The sequence below is a fragment of the Perognathus longimembris genome, chromosome 3, assembly GCF_023159225.1.
Source record: "Perognathus longimembris pacificus isolate PPM17 chromosome 3, ASM2315922v1, whole genome shotgun sequence".
NCBI lineage: Eukaryota > Metazoa > Chordata > Mammalia > Rodentia > Heteromyidae > Perognathus > Perognathus longimembris.
Genome location: NC_063163.1, coordinates 168,998 through 195,672, shown reverse-complemented (window position 1 = coordinate 195,672; position 26,675 = coordinate 168,998). Strand labels below are relative to the sequence as shown.

The window sequence follows — 26,675 nt, the reverse complement described above, 5'->3', positions numbered from 1 at the left end:
TTAGTCCTGTGGATATTGGATGCTTGATCTGGCATTTAGCTATCTTCCAAGATACTTCATCAGACTTGTCCATTAGCTAAAAGTATGGAGGAGGAGAGGGAGTCTTGGTCTTTAAAATTCAAATCATAAAAATACTTAATGACTGGGCTGGGGATATGGCCTAGTGGCAAGAGTGCCTGCTTCATATACATGAGGCCCTGGGTTCGATTCCCCAGCACCACATATACAGAAAATGGCCAGAAGTGGCGCTGTGGCTCAAGTGGCAGAGTGCTAGCCTTGAGCAAAAAGAAGCCAGGGACAGTGCTCAGGCCCTGAGTCCAAGCCCCAGGACTGGCAAAAAAAAAAATAAAAAAATACTTAATGACTTATCTAATATTTTATCATTTTAAATGGACTATTTTACATATTAAAATTTTGATTTAAAGTAAGTAAAAAAAGCCTAATGCTTTATTTCTTCCAAATAAGCAAATTTCCTCTTCCTTTATTTTGTTGTTTTTAACTGAAAGTAGTTATATTGTGTGTATAGCTGGCTATCATGTATGCTATCTTCTGTTGCTTCTAGGTGTTAATGTGTTGCTTTAATTTTCAGTGTAATGGAAAAAGATCCTTTCCATGCAAATTGTTTGCCTGTACATATAGGGACCCTTGTGGAGTTGAATAAGGCAAATGGTAAGAGTTTTCTTTTTAATAAAAATAATTTATAAGACAAAAAGAGAATTCCATAACTTTGTTATAGTAATTCTAAAACTTGATTCCACAAATCAAATCCTAGGTAGTGAGATTGCAATCAGGGCATGATGGAGTTCTGCACTAGAAGTAACAGCTAGGGGAAGAAAGTTTCATCAAAGAACAGAATATTTCTGTAGCCCTGCTTCCTGTTTCCTTTTCCTGAATGTAATGTGTAGATCAAAGTATGTGAGCTTTAAAGTGATGATTGTCAGTTTTTACTTGCTCTTTCCCCCATTTGTAAATTCCTTAGGAAAGTGGATATACCAAGAATCAACAACTATTTGGAGACTGGAAAGGAAGCAGGTTTTGTTGTTATTGTTGTTTTGTGCCAGTTCTCAGGCTTTGAACTCAGTGTCTGGGCACTGTCCCTGAGCTTTTTTGTTCAAAGCTAGCACTCTACCATTTTGTGCCACAACTCCATTTCCAGATTTTTGACACTTAGTTGGAGTAAGGGTCTCACGGACTTTCCTGCTTGGGCTGTCTTTGAACCATGATACTGAGATCTCAGCTCCTGAGAAGCTAGGATTATAGATGTAAGCCACTGGTGCCTAGCCAGGAGCAGATTTAAAAAAAAAATATTGGGGCTGGGGATATAGCCTAGTGGCAAGAGTGCCCGCCTCGGATACACGAGGCCCTAGGTTCGATTCCCCAGCACCACATATGCAGAAAACGGCCAGAAGCGGCGCTGTGGCTCAAGTGGCAGAGTGCTAGCCTTGAGCGGGAAGAAGCCAGGGACAGTGCTCAGGCCCTGAGTCCAAGGCCCAGGACTGGCCAAAAAAAAAAAAATATATATTGCTCCACATCTTAACATTTCAGTAACATTTAGTTGTGCCCTTAAATATTTTAAAACCTGAATGGTAAGCTCTATCAGGGAGGGGAAAAAATCCAAAATACCCCAACTCTATATTCCTACTGTTCCCTGGTCTGAATCACCAGCATTGGGACTCTTAGAAGATGCAGGACACATGCTCATGAAATGCTAGAACTTACTTTTTAAAAATATTTTATTTTTTGCTTATGTGGTACTGTAGAATGGAACCCAGGGCCTCACATGTGTTAGGCAAGAACCTACCACTAAGCCACACTCCTAGCCCCTTACATATTGCTTAAGAAGAAATACTCTCATTCACTTAATAAACTTTAGACAATTACTTTGGTTGTGGGTGACCAAAATGCTTTATTCCCTGCCTGTGGCATAGGAGACATGGATCTCATAGATTGGTGCTTTGCAGGAATCTCTGTTGTACCTAAAGTACTCTGTTGGGGTCATCTCTTCCCACACGTCCTACCACATGCCCTTCATCCAGTTTTCTAGTTACTCAGAAAGTACTTAGATCCACTTTTGGTCTAGGGAGAAGTGTTTGTCAGATGAGATTTCTTTATTTCATGAACTAAATGCGTTTTGTACCTAGAAGGGAAAGAAGGTATGAGATTATTGCTGTGAGAAACATTTTGAAAAGAGTTATAACTAGCTCAGATTTTAAATTGCATTTGATATGAACATTTTTTTTCTCTTTTCCTAACACAGAACTATTCTATCTTTCTCACAAACTGGTGGATTTATATCCTAGTAATCCTGTAAGTAATTTTAAAAAATCTTTTTTCTTAGGTGAACTTTAAGGAAAGACTTAGTATTTAGACAATGTATATTTAAGTTTCAAGCAAATAAGATTTTACTTGAAAGACTTGGGGCAAAAATTCCCTAGTGCTTAAGATTATAGAGAGTAGCATTCTTTTATTCCATCATGATAGTTACATATTGTAACAAAGTAATGATATAGACAAAAATCTCTTTATGATTACGAAAACGCTTTTTGTTTATAGAAATACAAAATTCTGAATGAAATTCTTACCATGAGAGTCACATGCCAGTCTCTCCTGAAAAAATGTAACTATTCAGTAGTTTCTCTTGTGGCCTGTGTGAGACACTGTGAAATTGTACATTGATTGGGTCAGTGGGTCTTCCAAACTGCCAGATAAGAATGGAAAATTCAGAATGAACAGGAAGATTGAGGACTATGTTTTTAGAGACAGAAGCTAGGAAATAGGGACAAGACAACAATCCAACTCTACTCCAACCAGTTTAAGAGAGCTAGCTGAGAATCAGAACCTGTGTACAGCAAGTCAGTGTCAAGCTGGACTCACAGGCAAAGGTGTATATAGGAATCCTATCTTCTGTGGAAGCCACCTTGGGACAGAGCCAAGGAAGATCTGTTACTATTTTGGACCTCACTAGGCAGACTTTCTCCAAGAAAATTCTCTATCTGAGCTAAAATATGTACCTGGGAACACCTTGTCCACATAGTCTAAGCCTAGCTTGTTAGAGATTCCATTCAGGGTTAAATATCTCTAGTCATGATAAATACTTAATTTTTTAGGTATCTTGGTTTGCAGTGGGATGTTACTATCTCATGGTTGGTCATAAAAATGAACATGCCAGAAGATATCTCAGGTATGAACTTATTTTTCTGCTTTTGTGGTGAAGCTCTATGGAAGAGATTTCTTGCTTGTATACTTTCATGCAGTAAGTAGTAAATACTTTGAAAGTGTGAAAGAATAAACACTTTTTTTTAACAGATTCACGTATCACATATGTGCCTGAGTCTATAAACAAATAAATAGTAAGTGGAATAATGTTTTTGAGGGCTGGTGATATGGCCTAGTGGCAGGAGTGTTTGCCTCGTATACATGAGGCCCTGGGTTCAATTCCCCAGCACCACATATACAGAAAATGGCCAGAAGTGGCGCTGTGGCTCAAGTGGTAGAGTGCTAGCCTTGAGCAAAGAGAAGCCAGGGACAGTGCTCAGGCCCTGAGTCCAAGCCCCAGGACTGGCCAAAAAAAAAATAATAATAATAATAATGTTTTTGAAAGGTCTACTTTTCATTTACAGAGCTATTGTTAACCTTTAGCTTTGAGGACTTTTCCTAATAGCTATGAAGTTATACCAAACTTAAGTTAATCATGTGTCTATTTTAACAGAATTTGTGACAGAACGATTAGTTTTCTGAATGGAGATGTTGATTTTAGGTTATCTTGAAGTTTTAGGATGAGATCATGAACCTAAATTGTCCAGCATTGCTCTTGGCATAGAATAAACTCTCAGATGGCCACTACTGGTATTACTGTTACTTCTGAGGTCACACTATGGGTTTCTGGACTAGTAATATTTGTAAGATGTATATAAAAGGCTAAAGAGGAGCCAGGAGTTTGGCCTAGTGGTAGAGTGCTTGCCTCGCATGCATGAAGCCCTGGGTTCGATTCCTTCGTACCATATACACAGAAAAAGCCCAAAGTGGCGCTATGGCTCAAGTGGTAGAGTGCTAGCCTCGAGCAAAAACAGCTCAAGGATAGTGCTCAGGCCCTGAGTTCAAGCCCCAGGACTGGTTCCCCCCCCCAAAAAAAAATGCTAATGAGTTCGGCCTAAGAATTAAGACTTTTTTTAACCTTTTTTACAAACCTCTTTCCTAAACTTAACTCATTCTTTTTTTTTTTTTTCCTCCAGCACTGAGGGTTTAAATTCAGGGTCTTCCTCATGCCTTGCTGGGCTGATGTGTTACTACTGAACGTTGCCACTAGTCCTCTTCCCTAAAATCTGTTAAAATTAGTTACTGTTTTAATTCGGGTATATAAATGTAAATGTCACATTAGTGTTTAATATTGATAATTTATTTATCTATTGTCTTTGAGGTTATCTGTTTATTCAAAGTGAATAGTTTAAATATATTACTTGAATGAATGTTTTTATTTCAGCAAAGCTACCACACTTGAGAAGACCTATGGGCCAGCGTGGATAGCCTACGGACACTCGTTTGCTGTTGAGAGCGAGCATGACCAGGCAATGGCTGCTTACTTTACAGCAGCACAGCTGATGAAAGGGTATGATGGCCAGACAGACTGGTAAAACTCTGGAATGAAACCTTTGTTATGCACATTGATAAAATTTTGTCACTAAGCAGAAACATAGTAGCATATGATTGTAAAATAAATACGGAAATGGCTAGGTGCCAGTGGCTCATGCCTGTAATCCCAACTATTTAGGAGGCTGAGATCTGAGGATTGCAGTTAAAAGCCAGCCTGGGCAAGAAAGTCCCTGAGACTCTTACCTCCAATGAACTATTCAGAAAAAGCCATAGATAGTGCTGTGGCTCAAGTGATTCAGCGCAAAGAGGCTCAGGGCTTAGGCCCTGAGCTTTGGTGTCAAATATTTTTCAATGTTTTTTAGGTGTCATTTGCCAATGCTGTATATTGGATTAGAGTATGGTTTGACCAACAACTCCAAACTTGCTGAACGATTCTTTGGTCAAGCTCTGAGCATCGCACCAGAAGACCCCTTTGTCATACATGAGGTCGGAGTAGTTGCATTTCAGAATGGAGAGTAAGTATTGGAAGGCCTTAGTCTTAGGAGTTCAGCTGGCCAAACTCTGGCCATTGTGTTTTCGTCTAGATGTACTTTTTTTTTTTTTTTTTTTAAGGAGACAGTGGTTGACAGTCGGAGAAAGTAAATAGAAACTTCCTACAGAAAAGCATGGCTTTCTGTGTAACACCACATCCATATTTTGATTCTCATTTGATCTGAACTACCATAAATTCTGGTATACACAGTATGACCTGAAGGGTCTCTACAGGATTCTTAGTCTTCTGTGTCAGAATTTGGATTCACACATTGAAGACAGTTTTTCCATAATTTTTAAAATACAAATGTTGTCTGTTTAATTATTAGCTGAATTTAAACTTCTTAGAAAGACCCAATTCCCATTTCCCAGTTAGTTGAGGTTTTTCTGTAGCTTTGTATATTTGTAGATTTAAGTGAATTTGTATCATAATCTGCATAAGATTATATATAAATTTTAAATCAGAGCTTCAGAATTGTTTGTCATGTTTATCTTTTAAAAGTTGATTTACCTATATATTAAAAAGAATGTTTAAAGCTCTTAAAATGCATAGGAATTTTAATATAGTACAGTCCATTCCCAATATTCATGAAAATTTACATATAACCCCAAACTAGTATTTCAACTACTTTCAGTATTCTCAGACACACACACACAGAGGGGGAAAAACTGAGATGCTGAAACTCAGTTCTCAGGTGATCTTGCATAAGGCCATGTTCAGTTTATACTCTAAAAAAAGTATCCTCTTTTGTGGTCTATTTAGTGCCATGGTTTTCACATTTTTGTGCTTTTTTTGGTGATTTCCTGTTTAAAATAATCCCCAAACTTAGAACTGTCTCTGGTTGAAGTACAAGAAGCCATGGTGTGTCTCACAGAGGAATTCATGCATGAGATGAGCTTCATTCTTGGCCTGAATGACAGTGCGATTAGCCATGAATTCTGTGTTTTAGGCCATAGTGTGTGTTTGGCAAGGTCAGCCATTTTGATCTGTTGATGGAGTATTGTTACCAGAGGTTTGCAGGAACCTCTCACAAATCATGAGAATTGCCTGTGTCTCCCAAACTTGAGTTTATGATATAATGAAAGATTAACCATTTATTTGACTTAAATTTTAATTGGAATCATTCATTTCCAGTACTTTGTCCCATTTCATTTTAGTACTTTAATTATAAAGAAATAGTCAAATTTAAATATGCTTTCTAATTTTACTTACCCTGCAACTTTTTTCCCTCTATTTTAGATGGAAAACTGCAGAAAAGTGGTTTCTTGATGCCTTGGAAAAAATTAAAGCAATTGGAAACGAGGTATTCTTTTTAACATCGGTCTATGCACACACAAAAACACACAGTCCTGAGCACAATTTACTATGGAATAAAGAAAATATAGATACCCAGTCCTCTTGCCTAGAAGAAAATAACATGTTATAACAAATAGTTTGGTAATGTTTAGGGTTGTCAGTTGAGTGCTTTATGAAGTGGTACACATGACCTTGTTTCTCATTAAAGGACATGTTGAATATAGCTGTGACATGAGATAGCAGTCAGTATATGAGATGACTGTTTGGAACAGTCATACACATACACATATTGTATGTGTGCTGGTTTGAGGGCTTGAATTTAAGGCCTGGTTGCTATCTCTGAGCTTTTTTTTTTGCTCCAGGCTAGCAGTCTGCCTACCACTTGAGCCACACAGCTCTACTTCCGGCATTTTGGAGTTAAGAATCTCTCAGACTCTCCTGCCTGGGCTGGCTTTAAACCACAGTCCTCAGATCTCTGCTTCCTGAGTAGCTGGGATTACAGGTGTGAGCCACCAGTACCCAGTTCTGAAACAGGAAAAAGACACTGTGAAACATTGTAACATCTAACAGATAGTGCTCTTCTAGAGTGTGGGAGAGCCTGATCTTTAACTGTTTAGGAATAGATCCATTTCTGTAGCAACAGATGCTATTCAGATTCAGACCTTTCTAATATTCCTTACTTTTTACTTAGATCTTTGAATGTTTAAAATATTTGAATAAGTTCTAGTGTATGAAAGATATAGGTATATATATAATGAATTGGTGTTAGTAAATGAATGCTCCCAACTAGCAAGGATACTGTGGTAATTAAAAGTAGTAACAATATCTGGGCACCGGTGGCTTACGCCTATTATCCTGGCTACTCAGGATGCTGAGACCTGAGGATCACGATTCAAAGCCAGCCCAGGCAGGAAAGTCCATGAGACTTTTTTCTCCAATTAATCACAGAAAAGGCTAGAAGTGGCACTGTGGCCCAATTGGTAAAGTGTAGCCTTGAGCAAAATGGAGATCAGGGACAGCACCTAAGCCCTAAGTTCAAGCCTATGATCCAGACACACACACAAAAAAGTAGTAACAGTTTTAGATATTAAGATGTATATGTAAAAGATTTGCATGTGACTGCTCTTCAGGTTTCCAATTTCATCATACCTATCTTATTTTGTTCTGAGTCTTCCATCTCAGTTTCATTCAGTTTGTGCTTATATACATTTGCCCAGGGGCCTCTCTCCCTTATATTTGCTCCTGTCTCCTGTGATTCAGCCTACAGGTCTCCTGCAGTAGCAGTCTGCCTGTCCCCATAGAGTCAGTTTTGCTTATTTTGGTCTTATATTGTCATTTGAATTTGCAAATTTACATTGTATTTCTATTTATTTGTATCTGTATAGCATGTATGTATACATATATGTATATCTGTATAAAGCAGCTCTTCTTCAGCTGAGTTTTGGGTGGTTCTGGAAATCCTACTGTGTTAAAATAGGGTGTCATTCAACACAGTGAAGTTTTCAAAGAATTGAACACCTTGCTACTCAGCCTGGCCCAGCTGCAGCAGCATCACCTAGAAGCTGGCAACCACTAGTACAGAATTTCACGTCTCCTGGCTCAAAAGTTGCAATTTAGAAATATCCCCAGATGATTTTTCATTCAGAAAAACGTTTGAAAAGTGTGCTCCAGAGCAAAGACATGAAGTTGAAACTATATTTTTTTCTTTCAGAGATACTTCACAGTCTTAAACTTCATGGTTTCAGTGTAAAAGCACAATTAAAGTATCAGAATGCCTATTAAAAGCTTAGCAGTAGGGTGCTTGCCTAGTATGCATGAAGCCCTGGGTTCGATTCCTTAGTACCACATAACCAGAAAAAGCTGGAAGTGGCACTGTGGCTCAAGTGGTAGAGTGCTAGCCTTGAACAAAAAGAAAGCCAAGGACAGTGCTCATGCTCAAGCCCTAGACTGGCAAAAAAGAAAAAAAAAAGGAACATAAAGGTACATCAGGCACTGGTACCTCAAACCTGTAATCCTAGCTACTCAGTGGCTAAGATCTGAGGATCATGATTTGAAGCCAGTCCAAACAGGAAAGTCTCTAATAAACTACTCAGAAGAAGCTAGAAGTGGTGTTGTGGCTCAGTTGGGAGAGTGCTAGCCTTGAGCAAAAAGAAGCTCAGGGACAGCTCCCAAGTTCTGAGGTCAAGCCCCAGGTCTAGCATTAAAAGAGAGTACTGGGTTGGAAATGTAGCTTAGTGGTATAGTGCTTGCCTAGCATGCATGAAGCCCTCGGTTTGATTCCTCAGTACCACATTAAAAAAAAAAAAAAAGAAGCCAGAAGTGATGCTATGGCTCAAGTGGTAGAGTGCTAGCCTTGAGCAAAAGAAGCTCAGGGACAGCATCCAGGATCGGAGTTTAAGCCCCAGGACTGGCAATGAAAAAAAAAAGAGAGTGAGAAAGAGAAAATACTGTTTGACTTTAGTTGTAAATGCTGCCAGATGTTAAGTGTGTTAAGAAGTGTTCATGCAAGGCATTTGTTCATCAGGGCCAGTCATTGCAGCAGTAGAAGCCCTTCATTTTAGGTGACACATGCTTACTTGGTGCCAACCATTCTATGTTCTGGGTTAGGCATTCGATGTAGCAGGAACTAGTTAGATATTTTCTGCTCTCAGCTCTGTTGGAGAATACAAATTAATGTTGGCCACAGTGATGTCATTTAAGAAATGCAGGTACTATTTAGAAGGGCAGTTTACCCAGACATGAGGATGGTCAGGAAGGCGTTTGGGTACATTGTATACTTCATTCCCGAGTGCTTAAATATCACTCAGGCAAAGGCAAGGGAAAATTATATTTCAGATGTAGAAAATAGCATTGTGCAAAGGTGGAAACTGATTTAATGTGGTTTGGGTGGGTTTTAACTTCACACACACACAAAAAAAGACAAGAAATGAAGAGGGAAAGTTAAGTGTGGGTCATTAAGGACTCTGAAAATGATGTTAGGGAGTTCGCACCTTATCCTGGGAGAGGGACGATGAGGCATTTTACGTAGTCATATGGCTTGTAAGATGCGGGTGCAGGCCAAACGTTTATTAATTGTAAGTGAAGGGTTATACTGTGGAACTTACCTACAAGAGGTAAAATGAACAAACCCTACAGTTTTAGTAGGGTTAGGATGACCTGTTCCTGTTGAATGGCTGGTAGGGCACTCAGATGTCGAGTTTAGGAAACTGGGATGATAAAAAAAAAAAAGAGCTAAATTGAATTAAAGTGCTATAACATTTCTAATTATAAATATTTAGTAGGCTGGCAGATATAAAGCTGCACTGTTTCAGCAAGGGTTCTAGGCTGCTGGTACACAACGACTCCTTTAGCACTGGAGGACTCTTGAGACAATTGTGTTAATTAGAATAGAATGCTCAGGAAGTGTCATCTAGTGGGGATGAAATGAATGTAAGCCAGCAGATGTCCTACTTCGGTTGTGCAGAGGCACATTACCAGCAGAGAGCCCAGCTTGCAGTTTTCAGGACATGAAGATTCAGGGAAACAAATGAAGGTGAACAATGACATGTTTAACTCATGGGTTTAATGTTGCTATGTTTTAGGTAACAGTTGACAAATGGGAACCTTTGTTGAACAACCTGGGACATGTCTGCAGAAAACTTAAGTAAGTGCAATAGAACATTTTCAGAAATAACTGACTCAAAGTTAACCTGATTTTTTTTTTTAATGTTAGGGTTTGAACTCAGGGCTTTGTACTTGTGAAGCAAGTACTCTTAACCACTTGAGCATGTCCCCCAACATAGTTTCCTTAGTTTTGAGTTGTTTTTCTATATTTTTATTTCATGACATCCTCCAGCCTTCTTATACTTGATTGCTCAGCTAGAAAAAGCATCAAATTCATTGTTTTTTTATTTATCTCTGTATAATTTTATTTTACAAACTGAGAGTTATAATAGTGATTCTTTTTTTTTTTTTTTTTTTTTTTTTTGTCATGAGGCTTGAACTCTGGGCCTGAGCACTGTCCCTAAGCTCTTCAGTTCAAGGCTAGTACTCTACTGTTTTGAACCACAGTGTCACTTCTGGTTTTTTGGTGGTTAATTGGAGTGGTTAATTGGAGATAAGAGTCTCACACCCTTTCTTGTCTGGGCTGGTTTTGAACCGAGATCTTCAGATCTCCACCTCCTGAGTAGCTAGGATTACAGGCGTGAGCCACCTGCACCCACGGTGATTCTCTTTTTGTTGTTGTTCGTTTTTTTGCCAGTCCTGGGCCTTGAACTCAGGGCCTGAGCACTGTCCCTGGCTTCTTTTTGCTCAAGGCTAGCACTCTACCACTTGAGCCACAGTGCCACTTCTGGCCATTTTCTATATATGTGGTGCTGAGGAATCGAACCCAGGGCTTCATGTATACAAGGCGAGCACTTTACCACTAGGCCATATTCCCAGCTGATTCTCTTTTTAGGGTAAAGAAATTCAGTGTTGAAAAGTGATTCAGAAGACCTAGTAGGATCTAATTCCTATTCTAACTCTTTTCCCCACAGAGATTTCATTATACAATGAACAGACAACATCTGAAAATGATTCTGTTTTAAAAGTCCTGAAAACTCTAGGTTAATCAAGATTTAACAGAGAAAGCCCTTAAATATTTGTATATGATACAGGGAGGAAATAGTTTTAAAGCTTTAAAATAAGTGAATTGCATTTTGAAAAGGAAAAACAATTTCTGCTGCAGGATTTCTTTGAATCTTTACTATGTGTTATAAACTATAGTAATTTCTAGACTTGGAACATAATTTTTTTCCCCACAAAAGATTTCACAGGGGCTGGGAATATGGCCTAGTGGTAGAGTGCTTACCTCATACACATGAAGCCCTGGGTTCAATTCCCCAGCACCGCATATTTAGAAAATGGCCAGAAGTGGTGCTGTGGCTCAAGTGGCAGAGTGCTAACCTTGAGCAAAAAGAAGCCAGGGATGGTGCTCAGGCCCTGACTCCAACGCCCAGAACTGGCCAAAAAAAAAAAAAAAAAAGATTTCACAGAGTAAGTATTGGGGAATGCTGGTCTTAGTAATTTTGGACCTTAAAACTCCTTGGCTGCTTTCAATTGTCCTGATGTTAGGATTAAATCATAGGAGAAGGTGGTGTGTTGATGAGGCTCTGGCAGGGAGTTCGGGATGAGCTTCTGTTTGTTTGTTTTTTGGCCAGTCCTGGGGCTTGGACTCAGGGCCTGAGCACTGTCCCTGGCTTCTTTTTGCTCAAGGCTAGCACTCTGCCACTTGAGCCACAGCGCCACTTCTGGCCGTTTTCTGTATATGTGGTGCTGGGGAATTGAACCCAGGGCCTCATGTACACGAGGCAAGCACTCTTGCCACTAGGCCATATATCCCCAGCCCTGGGATGAGCTTCTGGTTGGGGTCCTTTCAAGTAGCAAAAAGAACATAGCAGATCCAAGCTGGAGTCACAGCGGGCTGTGTCCATACCAGGAAAATATATTTCTTAGTGTTATGTGTCCATAAAGTAGGTATGGAAATAGTTACTAGTCTAGACTACTACTCTAACAGAAAGTTTCTTCAATGTTTACATAGATAGATGTGCATCCTAGACTTAGAAATTTAGTACTTTGTGCCCTGAAATGATTTTCTCTCTCCCTCCTTACCCTTGTCTCTACACCCTTGTCTTCTCTCAACAGAAAGTATGCAGAAGCGTTGGATTACCACCGGCAAGCATTGGTGTTAATTCCTCAAAATGCATCCACCTATTCTGCCATAGGGTACATCCATAGCCTAATGGGCAACTTTGAAAATGCTGTGGACTATTTCCACACAGTATGTCTTCTGTTTGTACCCAACTTTGAATGTGGTTAATATTTGCCCTCTCTTGAAAAGATAATTTCTAAGCAAGATTTTCCTTCTTTATAGCATTAAACTTCTTCAGGCAACATCATACTTTATTCTTTTCTTTGAAGAGAAAAATATATCTATATTGTGTAGTATTCATCAAATTAGAAAGAAATGTGATGAAACTGGTCCTCCATATGCAGTGAGGTGAGCAGGTACCCAGTGGTACTTGTCATTTAACTCTATTTGGTATGTTGTCCAGGCAGGGAGCATAGAAAATCCCATTCCCAGCTGGGCACTGGTGGCTCAGGCCTGGAGTCCTAGCTACTCAGGAGGCTTGGATCTGAGGATCCCAGTTCAAAGCCATCCCAGACAGGAAAGTCCATAAGACTCTTACCTCCAGTTGACCACCAGAAAACCAGAAATGGTGCTGTAGCTCAACTGGTAGAGCACTGGCCTTGAGCAAAAAGAGCTCAGGGACAGCACCCAGGCCCTGAGTTTCAAGCCCATCATCAACCAAAACAAAAAAAACTCCACTATTCCCGATGATGGCCTTTGGGGACTTAACTTCCTAAAGCATTTATATAGAACAATCTGAAGTGGTGCTGTGGCTCAAGTGGTAGAGTGTTACTTGGCAAGAAGGCTAACAAAGAAGCTAGGGATAGTGCTCAGGCCCTGAGTCCAAGCCCCAGGACTGGTGCAAAAAAAACAAAACCCCAAAAAACTAAGAATCTGTTCATTGATCACAAGGAAAGAACGAATCTTTCCTTAGTTCTGAAACTTACTTCATCAAAGCTAAGACACCATGAATTAGTACTATGACCATAAAGAAAAGATATCTCCAGTTAACATTCAACATAATTATTTTTCTGTCATTTAATTTTTGTGCACTTAGAGAAGATACTATCAAACATATATAGACAGATTTCTTTAAATTAGAGATCGCTATAATAATATATATAAATATCAGAAGAAAATATAAATGAAATAGTTTCCTTTTTCAAGCCAGGTAGTCAGTGTCCTTGTCCTCCCAAGAGTGTCTTAGTGCCACATGCCCATTTTTGAGTTTCGCAGTCTCCCCAACAACAGACCCCTACTTTGTAGATTTCTCTGAAACCTCTCTCAGCCTATTGAGGGAGGGTTTTTAGATAATTACCATAGTTCACATCTCATCTCTACTTGTAGCCTCATCTTATCCCCAGGCCAACCATGCAGGAGGAAGACCCCTGCTTCATAGCTGTGGCTGGTGATAGCACCAATAAGAAGCAATTAGTTGTAAGGTATTCCAGGTTCAGAAATAACAGAATTTTGGGGAAAATGTGGGCCATAGAATCTATTAACTTGTGTATTTGCAAAGATAAAAGATGTGGCACTATAATAGTTCAAAGGTAAATCATCAGTGATACATTTATAATTCATTGTCAAGGACTAATTAGAGATTTTCATGCTACATGGAATCTTTTCTTAAAAAAATTAAGAGGTTGTACAAAAGGTTTCAATTCCAGAAATCACATTATGAGTACAAAGCATCTTGATTAGTGTTTCTTCTTCCATTGTTCTCTCTCATTTCTCTTCATCCCATCCCTAACCTCAAGTTACATACTTCAAATTTTTACATAATGTGCATTGAATATAATGACTGTATATGCTCACTTTGTCCCTCTATACATAGTCTTAAAGGTGTTCCTGTGATTACAAATATCTTGAGCTATGACTGCAAGTTTTCTTGTCTTACATCTTTCAAATATGTATATTTTCAGTATCATATAATTTACCTTTTTTGTGATTTAAGTAATGTAGAAATGTCAAAATACACACTCTGGAAATACAGCATTTTAATCTCTTGAATAGATTTCAAGTATGCCAATGGAATAGTGTGTAATGAACCTCCTTGACCCTCACCCACTCTCATCAATCTCAGTCTTACAGCTGTGTCCCCATCCTTCTGCCACCATCCCACCACGGATCCCCTCAAATACTTTGAAATGAATCTGTGGGAGTATTAAAGAGAAGAGAAGTTACTACATTTTTAATAATCATGCTCAATCTTTTTTGGCAGGCCCTTGGTCTTAGGCGAGATGATACCTTTTCTGTTACAATGCTTGGTCATTGCATTGAAATGTACATTGGTGATTCTGAAGCTTATATTGGTAAGATCATAATCACTCTTATTGGCGTATTCTATATTTTCGATTACGGTATTAAATCTGTTTGAGATCCTTAAATTCTCATCCAAGATTCTAGATTTATCAGTCTACCATTATAACTACATTGATGTTAAGAGACTATGGGTTTTCTCATGCAGCTATGGTCAACAGATGCTCAACTGTTACAGATTCACTCAAGCTAGGAGTGCAGGTCCTGCCTTTGTAGGGCTTTCGACCCTACCTTCTTCGTACTCTGGTATACTTGGGGATGTAGAAGACCAAGAGCCAAGGTTTCTAGAACCTCTCTGGAATTGGAGGTTGCATCCATTTGTTGGGGAACAGTGTCATGGAAGTTAGTGACTTATTTTGTATTGAGTTCTTGGTGCACACAAAATACGGTTACAGAGTATTATGAATTACTGTATTATAGAGGAATTAGTCTACTTAAATAATGAAAGAAAAAATTCTAAAAAAAGATACTCTTCTAGTAAAGGGAAGGGTTCTGGCCTTCCTACTTTATAATATGTGGTATAAACTAATAGTAATCTTGACATTTCAATGAACCATTACAATGCCTTGCATTTACTTTCAGTGGCATATAATCTTTATTTTTGTAAAGATAAGTAATTGGCTAAGTTTGAATGGATTTGATGTACTTGTGGACTTTCTTAGATTCAAAAGGGCACACAGATTAAATCTTGAGATGTACTGTAGGGAAAGATTTAAGAATGGAAAACCTTAATGGAAAAAAAATGACAAATTGATAGATACTTAGTATCACTAAGAACTTGTATTAACTAAAAATACTATTATGAGAGTGAAAGACATGCGATGGACAGGGAGAAGTGACTCAGAACACAGAGGACGCGTGTCTGGGACACAGAATCATGCAAGTTATGTAGAAAAAATTCAAGTGCATCAAAAATGTATGGCAGGCTCACACTTGTAATCCTAGCTATTTAGATGACAGCCAACCAAGGTAGAAAAGTCCATGACTTATCTTGAATTAACCAACCCAAAAGCCAAAAGTAAAGCTGTGGCCCCAATGGAAGAGCAATAGCAATAACGTTGAGAAAAAAGCTCAGGGACAGGGCTGGGGATATAGCCTAGTGGCAAGAGTGCCTGCCTTGGTATACCCGAGGCCCTAGGTTCGATTCCCCAGCACCACATATACAGAAAACGGCCAGAAGTGGCGCCGTGGCTCAAGAGGCAGAGTGCTAGCCTTGAGCGGGAAGAAGCCAGGGACAGTGCTCAGGCCCTGAGTCCAAGGCCCAGGACTGGCCAAAAAAAAAAAAAAAAAAAAAAAAAAAAAAGCTCAGGGACAGCACCCACGCCCTGAGTTCAAGCCCCAGAACTGGTACCAAAAAATAATAATAAGCTGGACACTGGTGGCTCACACCTATAACCCTGGCTACTCAGAAGGCTGGGATCTGAGGATTGCAGTTTCAGGAAAGTTCCTGAGACTTATCGTCAATCAACCACCAAAAAAATTGGAAATGGAGCTGTGGCTCAAGTGGTAGAGTGCTAGCCTTGAGTAAAAAAGAAGCTCAGAGACAGTGCCCAGATCCTAAGCCTATGACTGAAACACACACACACACACACACACGCGCGCGCACGCACACACAAAGAGCTTTACAAAGATGGCATCTAGTTATAGAGCATAAAGGCACTCAGCATCATTTACTTGCTTGGGAATGGAGTTAGCATTGAAATGAGAAATTGCCCCACGTCCTTCATACTTTGTGATAATACCTAGCATTGGGATAACATAGAACCACCAAAGCATTTATGTGATTAATGGTAGTTATAAATGGGTAAAATTTCTCACAAACTGCTTAAAACAGTTATCTGTTACTTTTGATATATAAGAAGCAATTTTAAAGATGTGGCGGCTTCAACCACAACATGTAGTATTTTAGTCACTAGGAGTGCTTTGCTGGTCCTCTAACATTTGTTTGTTTTGGTTAACCATGGGGCTCTCAGGGCTTAGGTGCTGTCCCTGAGCACTTGTGCTCAAGGCTAGCACTATACCACTTTGAACCATAGCTCCACTTCTGAATTTCTGAATTTTTGGTGGCTTTGAACCACGAACTCAGCTTCCTGAGTAGCTAAGATTACAGGTGTGAGCCACTAGCATCCAACTTTCTGGAATATTCTGGGACTGTGATCAAAAGACTTGACTAAGACTTGACTAAGTTGATGGTGTGATGGACTTGCCCATCAGTGAAGGTCCCTAGCTAGGGTGGCTGGACCTCCTTTTGTGGGGCTTTCATCCTGGCCTTCATAGTATGATGTATTCAGAGGTCTTAAAATCCTAGACCTTCTGAAAATTGGAAGACATACATTCTCTTCATGAAAAGAAGTCATATAAATATGCTTAGTCAATGTGGGAGGGAGCTACCTGTTCAAGAATGAGATGCTGGCCACATGAGAATATTAGTTATGGGTCACCAAATAGTTCTTTGGATATAAAAGCTCTGCTCTCAGGAGTAAATCCTGCAGTCAGAGCTGCTTCTCTTAGCCATTATCCTATATAAGGTTATTCATTAGGGTCTTATTAATGACTGCTCCCTACTGGAAATAACCCAGACATTAGTGGGAAAACAGAGAAATAAGTTGTGATGTATTCATAGCACTGTATGACTAAAAAAACTAATAACTTTTACATGTAGTTTTGAACAAGTGTGGTAAAAAAAAATTCAAAAGAAATTTTACAAAGGGGCTGGGAATATGGGCTAGTGGTAAAGTGCTCACCTGGTATACATGAAGCCCTCGGTTCTATTCCTCAGCACCACATATATAGAAAAGGCCAGAAGTGGCGCTGTGGCTCAAGTGGTAGAGTGCCAGCCTTGAGCAAAAAGAAGCCAGGGACAGTGCTCAGGCCCTGAGTTCAAGCCCCAGGACTGGCAAAAAACAAAACAAGAAATTTGACAAAAACTTTAAATTTTGCAGCTTAGTTGATGCAGAGATCTGTCAATTCCGCTTTATCATTTGTGTTTAAATAATTGTGTGTGCTGCTGTTTTTCTGTCCATTTTATGAACCTATGCCTCCCCCAAAGCAAATGGTATCTACAAGCAAGGTAAAGGTTAGGGTACCCCTCCCAAAGATAGATGGGGTACATAATGTGCTTAAGTGATAAAGTGAAAATTTTAAATTGGTTGAAAGTCACCATGTCATCTTGCAGATGAACAGCGTTCTGGGGAACCTCTTTTTTTTTTTTTTAATTATTTATTTTTCTTTAGTCAATCATGAATGCTAAGACCTATTGCATGTATGAAATAGGTAGATTTGAGTAATTTAAGAATACTGAACTCCGGGGGCTGGGGATATGGCCTAGTGGCAAGAGCGCTTGCCTCATATACATGAAGCCCTGGGTTCGATTCCCCAGCACCACATATACAGAAAATGGCCAGAAGTGGCGCTGCGGCTCAAGTGGCAGAGTGCTAGCTTTGAGCAAACAGAAGCCAAGGACAGTGCTCAGGCCCTGAGTCCCAAGCCCCAGGACTGGCCAAAAAATAAAAATAAATAAAACTTCAAAGTCAATAAAACTTCAAAGAATACTGAACTCCACATGTTGAGTATTCATGATATTTCCTCAACACCATCTCATTAGAACCATATATTCATAAATACCTAGGGTCTACTGTGCAGATGCCTGTAGTGATGTGGAGAATTCAGATGCTAAGAAGGAGTGTGTACCGATTATGCCATTATAGGGAGACTAGTAGCCAGTAAGACTAAGCAGTGGTAATAAAAAGCCAGAGTGTTGACCCCCGGCGTTGGGAAATCCTGGAATATTTTCCCAAATGGGGCAGGGTATCTGTAGCACTGGGTGATTGTCTGTGTTTTTCCCTGCAGTTGTTATATGGGATATATAAGAATTATCTGTCCATGGGCCTAAGAGGAAGTGTGATTTACTTTTCATCTTATAGTTCATCTCTTTAAAAATACTTGAAAAAAGCTCTGGCACCCTGAAGAACCCAGGCTGAATCAGTTCATTACTCATTCCCCTGTGACTTTAGGGGAAGATCTAAGCCTCAACTTTTGTGTTAAAACTTCTTATCATGGTGACAAAATACCTGACACAACGTAAAGATTTATTTTTGCTTGTGGTTTCAGTTCTTTGTGGTAGAGAGGCCATGGTGGACCAGAGCAGTCATACCTGCTGGCCAGGAAATAGAGCTATGTCTGAACTCCTGGCTTTTTCTTTTCTCCTTTTTATTCCATCTAGGCACCCATCCCTATGGTGTAACTAACTCAAGTTGGGTCTTCCCTAGTTAATCCTCTTTGTAAATCTCACAAACGTCCAGAAGTATGCTTTACTAATCAGCCAGGCACTTCCCAGTCCTCAATCAAGGTCAGCCATCGCAAGTTCATCATTTGTCTAGGAAAACCTGTTGGGCTAAAATGAGAAGCTAAGCCAGGACTGGAGATGCCTCCAGGAGTGGGATAGACTTTCTTTATCCTTGAGGAAGTGGTCTCAGATTGGCAGGTTATTGTTCACTACTTATTTTGCCTTTGGGAGGTTTGCATGTCATTATCTGTCAAAAGTACCTCATCCTGAAAGGATAGGTACATCAGCCTACTAAGATATACTGCATGAAATTCTCAGGTAATGTCAGAAATCATTGAGTGCAATGTATTGGTTCAGACCTGTCCAAATCACACATTGTTCTTAAGGTTGGCCTGTGGGAAACGTGCAGTAAAATCCATGAGAAACTTTCTTCCAATTAACCACCAAAAAACCAGAAGCAGGGCTGTGGTTCAAAGTGATAGAGCACTAGCCTTGAGCAGAAATGCTCAGAGACACCATCCAGGCCTTGAGTTCCAGCCTCATGACTGGAAAAAAAAAAGTAGTGGCAAATAAAAGAAATAGGCATTCTTTCTCTTCTCTGAAAGTAGTTTGATTTAAATGGTATAATGATGGAAATATTAGTTTCTTACTTTAATTGTTTCTAATGATGGAAATTGTTAGTTCAGTGATGGAATTTCTTACTTTATATTTCCTTTTAGGAGCCGACATTAAAGACAAATTAAAGTGTTATGACTTTGATGTACATACAATGAAGACACTAAAAAACATTATTTCACCTCCGTGGGATTTCAGGGAATTTGAAGTAGAAAAACAGACTACAGAAGAAACAGGACTTGCGCCACTGGAAAACTCCAGGAAAACTCCAGATTCCAGACCTTCTTTGGAAGAAACTTTTGAAATTGAAATGAATGAAAGTGACATGATGTTAGAGACATCTATGTCAGATCATAGTACGTGACCCAGATACTGGTCCCAAGGCTTTCAAGTGCTGTCAATTTTTCCTCACATCCTTGCCATATCCCCAGGATTTCCTGCTTTCTAACGTGAATCCAAACTTTATCTCCACATTTAGGACCTTGCCTTAAGAGACAGGATAGCACACCTCTACAGCAGGTGTGTTCTGAGTTTTAGTTATATGTAGCAGAATAAAGAGGTAAAGTGTCCATTATGCTATTTTCTCTTCTAATCTGTCTGATTTGGAATAATTTTAGACTTATAGAAAAGATGTCTGTTTTTTCCATTAGTATCTTTTGTTACAGTTATATGTTGTCATGGCTAAGAGACTGACTGGTACATTGCTAACACAACTCCAGTTTTCCACCATGTCCTTTTTTGTCTCATTTGATTTTTTATTATACCGGTCTAAAGTTTTTGTACTTTTTTTTTAATGCTTCCCTGCATATTTTTAGGTTTTCCTTAGTGATTACCTTGTAGAGTATAAAATCATAATCTAAGTCCATTTAGTTTCAGTATTGTACAAATGTTCTGCTGCAACCCAGATCCCTGCCTTTACCTTTAGCATGTCATGATGAAAGAGAAGGACTTCTTTATATATTGTTAGCCCTTAACCATTATAATTGCTGTCTTATCACTTGTCTTTTAAGTCTTACAAGAAAATGGTACAGCCGGGCACTGTGGCTCACACCTATCATCCTAGCTTCCCAGGAGGCAGAGAAATGAGGATCATAGTTTGAAGCCAACCCCAGCAGGAAAGTGTGAAATTCTTATCTCCAATTAATCATTGAAAAAGCTGGAAGTGGTGCTGTGGCTCAAATGGTAGAATGCTAGCCTTGAGGAAAAAGGAACTCAGGGACAGCGCCCACACCTAGTGCTCAAGCTCCAGTACTGGCAAAAAAAAAAAAAGAAGTACAAACCAAAGCACACTAGTATTTTCAAATTTGCCTACATAGTTACTTTACCAGTGTCTTCATATGAATGAATTTCTGCCTAGTCCCCCTTTTATTTCACATGAATGAGTTGCTTTTGCATTATTCCTTTCCCTCCCCTTTTTGGTGCTGGAGATGGAACCCAGGACCTCACACATGAGGCAGGCACTGTGTCTGAGCTAAATTCCCACCACCACCTCATTTCTATTTCGTGCAGAGCATGACTTCCCCCTTCTCTTTATCTGAGAATGGTTAATTTTGTTTTCAATCTTGGTTTTACTAGATAAAGAATTCTTACCTGTTTTTTGTTTTTTTGTTTTTTTGGCCAGTCCTGGGCCTTGGACTCAGGGCCTGAGCACTGTCCCTGGCTTCTTTTTGCTCAAGGCTAGCACTCTGCCACCTGAGCCACAGCGCCCCTTCTGGCCGTTTTCCACATATGTGGTGCTGGGGAATCGAACTGAGAGCTTCATGTGTAGGAGGCAAGCACTCTTGCCACTAGGCCATATTCCCAGCCCCTGTTTGTTTTTTTAATCAGCCGCTTTATGACAGCCTCTTCTGGCCTCCATGGCATCTGATAAGTCAGCACCAAATTATTGAGGATTCTTTACACATGAGCTGTTGGTGCTCTTGCTTTTAAGATTCCTGATTTGGCTTTTGAAAATTTAACTAAGATTATTCACTGTGGAACTTAAAAAAAAATTTTTTTAAGACAGTACTGATGTTTGAACAGCAGGGCCTCATACTTACTAGGCAGGCCTCTACCTCTTGATCCAAGCCCCTACTCATTTTTTTGTTTCAATTATTTTTCAGATAAGATCTCTCATATTTGCCTGGGGCCAGCTTCAGTCCTAGATCCTCTTAGGTAGGCTTTCCACATATCTGAGACTACGGGCACAAACCACCATACCCAGTTGAGATGATGTCTCATTTTTTTTCTCAAGCTGTCCTCAAACCTCTTGGTATCTGCCTCCTGAGTATCTAGGATTACAGGTGTAAGCCATTGCACCTGGCAGTTAGTGTGGAACTCTTCAGCAAGTTTATACTGCTTGCAGTTGAGATTCTTTCTTGAATGTCCTTCATTAAATTTGGGGAGTTTTCAGCCATTATTTCTTCAAATAGTTTTTCTGCCTTTGTTTTCCTTCTCTTGAGATCACTGCATTGTGTTGGTAAGTTTAATGGAATCACATGGATCTGTTTTTCATTTCTGCTCCTCACACTGAGTAACTTCAGTTGTCTTCAAGTTTGTGGTTTCTGTTTTTTAGGCTCAATCTGCTTAATTCCTCTAGTGGTTTCTATGCTGAAGTTGCAGAAGTTGTGATGATGAGAAAAAAACATAGCAACTGAAAAGCAATTTCTTTTTTTTTTTTTTCCAGACCTGGGGCTTAAACTCAGGGCCTGAGCACTGTTCCTGGATTCTTTGTGCTCAAGGCTGGCACTCTGCCACGTGAGCCACAGCACCACTTCTGGCTATTTCTATATATGTGGTGCTGAGGAATCAAACCCAGGGTTTCATGTATGCGAGGCAAGCACTCTACCACTAGGCCATATTCCCAGCCCAGAAATTTCTATTTATATCCCACTTCTGGTGCCCTGAATTCTTTGTGGTTTCCATAGGTTGGTTGTGTGTTTGTGTGTGTGTGTGTGTACGTGTACGTGTACCAGTTCTGGGGCTTGAACTCAGGGACTGGTCACTGCCTATGAACTTTTTTGCTCAAGGATATCACTCTACCATTTGAGCCACACATCTACTTTTGGCCTTTTGTGGTGGTTAATTGAAGATATGAATCTCACTGATTTTTGTTCCCTGGGCTGGCTTCAAACCACAGTCCTGAAGTCTCTGCCTCCTGTGTAGCTAGGATTACAGGCAAGAGCCACAGACAATTGGCTCCATACCCTTTTAAGTGTACTTATCAATTTTGTGTGTGTGTGTGTGCCAGCCATATTTTCCAGGTTGTGTGCTTTGTAGTTTTGAGATAAGGTCATTTTGAATATTTTATTGAAATAACTGGAAACCAAATCCTCTTCTTTAGGGATTTTTGGTTTTGTTACTTGAGAAGAATTACAGTCACCCAATTAATTTCCAGAGTGTTTTTGCGAAATCTGTATTCCTTGTGTATTTACTGAATTGTTGTTCTATTATCTCTGACCAGCCTGTGATCTGCCAGCTTAATTACCTTAAATGTCTATATCTTAAAAAAAAAAAAAAAAAGAAAGAAAGAAAGAAAAAAAGTGTGTGTCAGTGTCCTTATAGCCATGGCCAGGGGAAAAAAACCATTGTTTGAACAGTCAAAATTAAGTCCCGAACCTGTGATGGTCCCTTGCAACCAGTAGTGCAGGGCATAATTTCAGTTTGCTTTCTTGTTGCCGTGACAAATTACCAGAGAAAAACTTAAGGGAGAAATTATCAAGACGTGCATGGTCTGTCCCAACAGGGCAGGTATTGTGCTCACCACAGTTGTACCATCACTAGAACTGTAGAACCACATCTGACCAAGAAGATTACAAAATAAGTGGTTTTGATAGGTTTTTTCAGGGGGAGGGAAAGGGTGTTCAATTAAGTTAGAAAATGCCACTTGGAATCTATTTGAGGCATATTGAACTGTAAATTTTTTTTTATTTATTTTTTTTTTTTTTTGCCAGTCCTGGAGCTTGGACTCAGGGCCTGAGCACTGTCCCTGGCTTCCTTTTGCTCAAGGCTAGCACTCTGCCACTTGAGCCACAGCGCCACTTCTGGCTGTTTTCTGTATATGTGGTGCTGGGGAATCGAACCCAGGGCCTCATGTATACAAGGCAAGCACTCTTGCCACTAGGCCATATCCCCAGCCCAACAAGTATGTTTTTAAAAGCTACCCAATGTAAGTCAAGGATGGAACTGTTCAGTTACTGTGTTCATGCTAATATTTTGTGTGTTTTACTGCCTTGGGCTGTAAAATGTGCATATGTAAAATAAAACATTTGGAACAGGCTGGGTAATAGGTGGGAAAGTAGGTCATCTATGTTATGGTTTTTATATAAAATCAAGCTTTTTAGAGGCATTTGCTGAATCTTGAAATTAAGGTTTTAAGGAATAATCATTCTAAAAAAATGTTTTTGTTTTGTTTTGCCAGTCCTAGAGCTTGAACTCGGGGCCTGCTTAAGGTTAGCACTTGAGCCACAGCACCACTTCCAGCTCATTTGTTTTGTTTATATGGTACTGAGGAATTGAACCCAGGGCTTCATGAATGCTAGGCAAGCAACTCTACCACTAAGCCACATTCCCAGCCCTCTAAAATTTATTTTTGTGAAATAATTTTTCAGAACTTTTACTTGCAGTAACCTGAAGATAACTACAAAGGTCTTAAGTAATTGACTATTGGTAGCTAAGTAGGCATTTTCCTGGTTTACCTTACAAGAAATAGGCATCCACGAAAAACTTGATACCCGTCAGGTGCCAGATATAAGTATAGATAATGTAGGGACGGCCTTTGAGCAAATTCCAGTGCTGAGAGTGGAGGTAGTCCAAGGCTGAAGAGACAGAATAACCTGGTTCCCAAAAGGTGAACAGGAAATAATAGACAAATGACATAACTTCACAGTTGTGGACTTAATAAAAAATGGGGACAAAATTGTTTTCTCTGCTTGGTAATTTGGAAGTATGTTGGCTTATTTAATAAAGGAACCCCCTGGTGCAAAATGTTTCCGTGGGAATCTCCTGTGGATGGGAGATAAAGGTTTCAATCCTATTTCCCAATCTAGAAACATCATTGGAACTAAAAAATACTGCATCAGATTTTTCAACTTGAATAATGGTTGGAAACCAAAGAGGGAAGGTGCGTACCTATACCCCAAAGGTATATAGGATGCATGTCCTCTGTTTACTTCAAAAACATTCAGTTAAATAAATTCTGCCCACGTTTTTATCAGGCAACACCATCTTTTCACCACAGGTAATAAGCCATCAGAGCTTTTGTTCATAAATGGTCATTCTGAACCCAGTGGGCTGAAGTAGTGAGCTCATATAAACAGCTTGTCATAAACAACAACTGGCCACCTGGGATTTTAGAGAACTTTGCTATTGTGTTGTTTGAGAATTGCTTTGAGTCAGCTCACTTAAAATGTCACATTTGGGGGCTAGGAATGTGGCTTAGTGGTAGAGAGCTTGTCTAGCATGTGTGAAGCCTTGGATTTGATTCCTCAGTTCCACATATGCAAAAAAAAGCCAGAAGTGGCTCAACTAGTAGAGTGCTAGCCTTGAACAAAAGAAACTCAAAAAGAGTGCCCAGACCCTGAGTTCAAGTCCCAGGACTGGCAAAAATAAAACGTCACATTCCAACTATTTGAGGATGAGCACAGATGGAGCTGTGAAGTCTAGACTTTTAGATTATGAGTCTCTTGAGGCCTCAGTTTCATTTCTAGGTTCTTTTGTGCTTAGCAGCTCAAAGGAGCTGGGTGCTGGTAGCTCAAGCCTGTAAACTTAGCCACTCAGAAAGAGGATATGAGGATTGCAATTTAAAGCCAGCATAGGCAGGAAAATCCAAGACACTAGAATTTCCAGTTAACAAGCAAAAATTTAAGGCTGAGATGTGCCCTGTTGGCTCATTGCCAGTGATCTTAGCAACTCAGGAGGCTGAGATCTGAGGATGGTGGTTTGAAGCCTACTGGGGCAGGAAATCTCCATTTAATCACCAAAAAGCTGTGGAGCTGTAGCTCAAATGGTAGAGCACTAGCTTGGAGCACAAAAGCTCAGGAACAGAGCCCAGGCCCTGATTTCAAGCCCCAGGACCAGCAGGAGAAATTTTGTGCCAATACTGGCACCAAAAATCCTTCCTGGGAGAATGTGAATAAGGTGAGAAAAATAGGAATGGGGGCATTGTAGACAAATGTTGCACAAAAACAAGTCTGAAGGCCAATGGATAGACTAGACCCAGAAATACTTGCAGCCATCTGATATTTGATAAGGGAGCAAAAACAATACATTTGAAAAAAGCCTTTTCAATAATTGTTGGGAAAACTTGATGTCCATATGTAGAGAACTAAAATTGTTTCTCTGTCACCATGTACTAGTAACTCAAAGTGCATCAGAAACTTTAACATTAGACCTGAAACTTCGAAATTACTATGAGATGGAGTAGGAAAAACATTAGAACTTACAGGCATAGGTAGAAACTTTTTTGAAGAGATTTTCAGGGAGACAGCAAATAGAACATGGACAACATGGAATTATATCAAACTGAAGATTCTGCATGGTAAAGGACATAGTTATGAATCTAAAAAGATATCCAATAGACTGGGAGATCTTTACTAACTATACATCCAACAAGAGCTTTATATTCAAAGTTACAGGAGGAGCTCAAGGAACTAACCCCCAAGTCAATCACCCAGCTAATAAATGGGCAAATGAACCAAATAATGACAGGAGAAGTAGGAATGGCCCCTAAGGGCTGGGAATGTGGCTTAGTGGTAGAGTGCTTACCTAGCATACATGAAGCCTTGGGTTCTATTCCTTAGCACCACATAAACAGAAAAAGCTCGAAGTGGCGCTGTGGCTCAAGAGGTAGAGTGCTAGCCTTGAGCAAAAAGAAGCCAGGGACAATGCTCGGGCCATGAGTCCCAAGTCCCAGAACTGGCAAAAAAAACAAACCAATAAACACATGAGGAAATGGTCAACATCCATGGCTACAGAGGAAATACCCAAATCAAAACAACATCCATCTTGCTCCGGTAAGACTGGCCAGTGTCAAGAATCTGAACAATCACAAATACTGGCAGGGATTGGGGGGGGGGGGGGGGCTGCTATTGCACTGCTGGTGGAAATAATGTGAACTATTACAACCACTCTGGAAGGTAGTTTGGAGGTTCCTCAAAAAACTAAATACAGAATTACCCTATGATCCAGCCATGCCACTCTTAGGCATTTACTTAGAATGTTACAAGTCAGGATGTGGGGGGAAAAAAGGAACCCTCTTGCACTCTTGGTGAGAATGTAATCTAGTACAACCATTCTGGAAGGTGGTTTGGAGATTCATCAAAAAGTTAACTACCGTATGATTCAGCCTTACTATATTCTTTGACATATACCCAAACATTACAAGTTAGGATATGCTAACGACACTTGCA

The 26,675-nt window shown here is 39.8% G+C and overlaps 1 protein-coding gene across 3 annotated transcripts in view; it reads left to right on the top strand.

Annotated features, from left to right (window-relative positions):
- Cdc16 (cell division cycle 16) overlaps nucleotides 1–19,856 on the top strand; it is a 29,881-nt gene extending 10,025 nt beyond the window's left edge. For 2 of the 3 annotated variants that reach the window (XM_048341029.1, XM_048341032.1), the window contains 10 exons: nucleotides 590–669; nucleotides 2,258–2,307; nucleotides 3,108–3,181; nucleotides 4,481–4,606; nucleotides 4,953–5,105; nucleotides 6,362–6,425; nucleotides 10,000–10,061; nucleotides 12,083–12,218; nucleotides 14,290–14,380; nucleotides 19,392–19,856. In XM_048341029.1, coding sequence (XP_048196986.1) covers nucleotides 590–669; nucleotides 2,258–2,307; nucleotides 3,108–3,181; nucleotides 4,481–4,606; nucleotides 4,953–5,105; nucleotides 6,362–6,425; nucleotides 10,000–10,061; nucleotides 12,083–12,218; nucleotides 14,290–14,380; nucleotides 19,392–19,651 — 1,096 coding nt within the window. In that variant the 3' untranslated portion in view covers nucleotides 19,652–19,856. The remainder of the gene's footprint in view (nucleotides 1–589; nucleotides 670–2,257; nucleotides 2,308–3,107; nucleotides 3,182–4,480; nucleotides 4,607–4,952; nucleotides 5,106–6,361; nucleotides 6,426–9,999; nucleotides 10,062–12,082; nucleotides 12,219–14,289; nucleotides 14,381–19,391) is intronic. The other variant, XM_048341030.1, reaches the window with a different exon arrangement.
- Nucleotides 19,857–26,675: the final 6,819 nt, after the last annotated feature.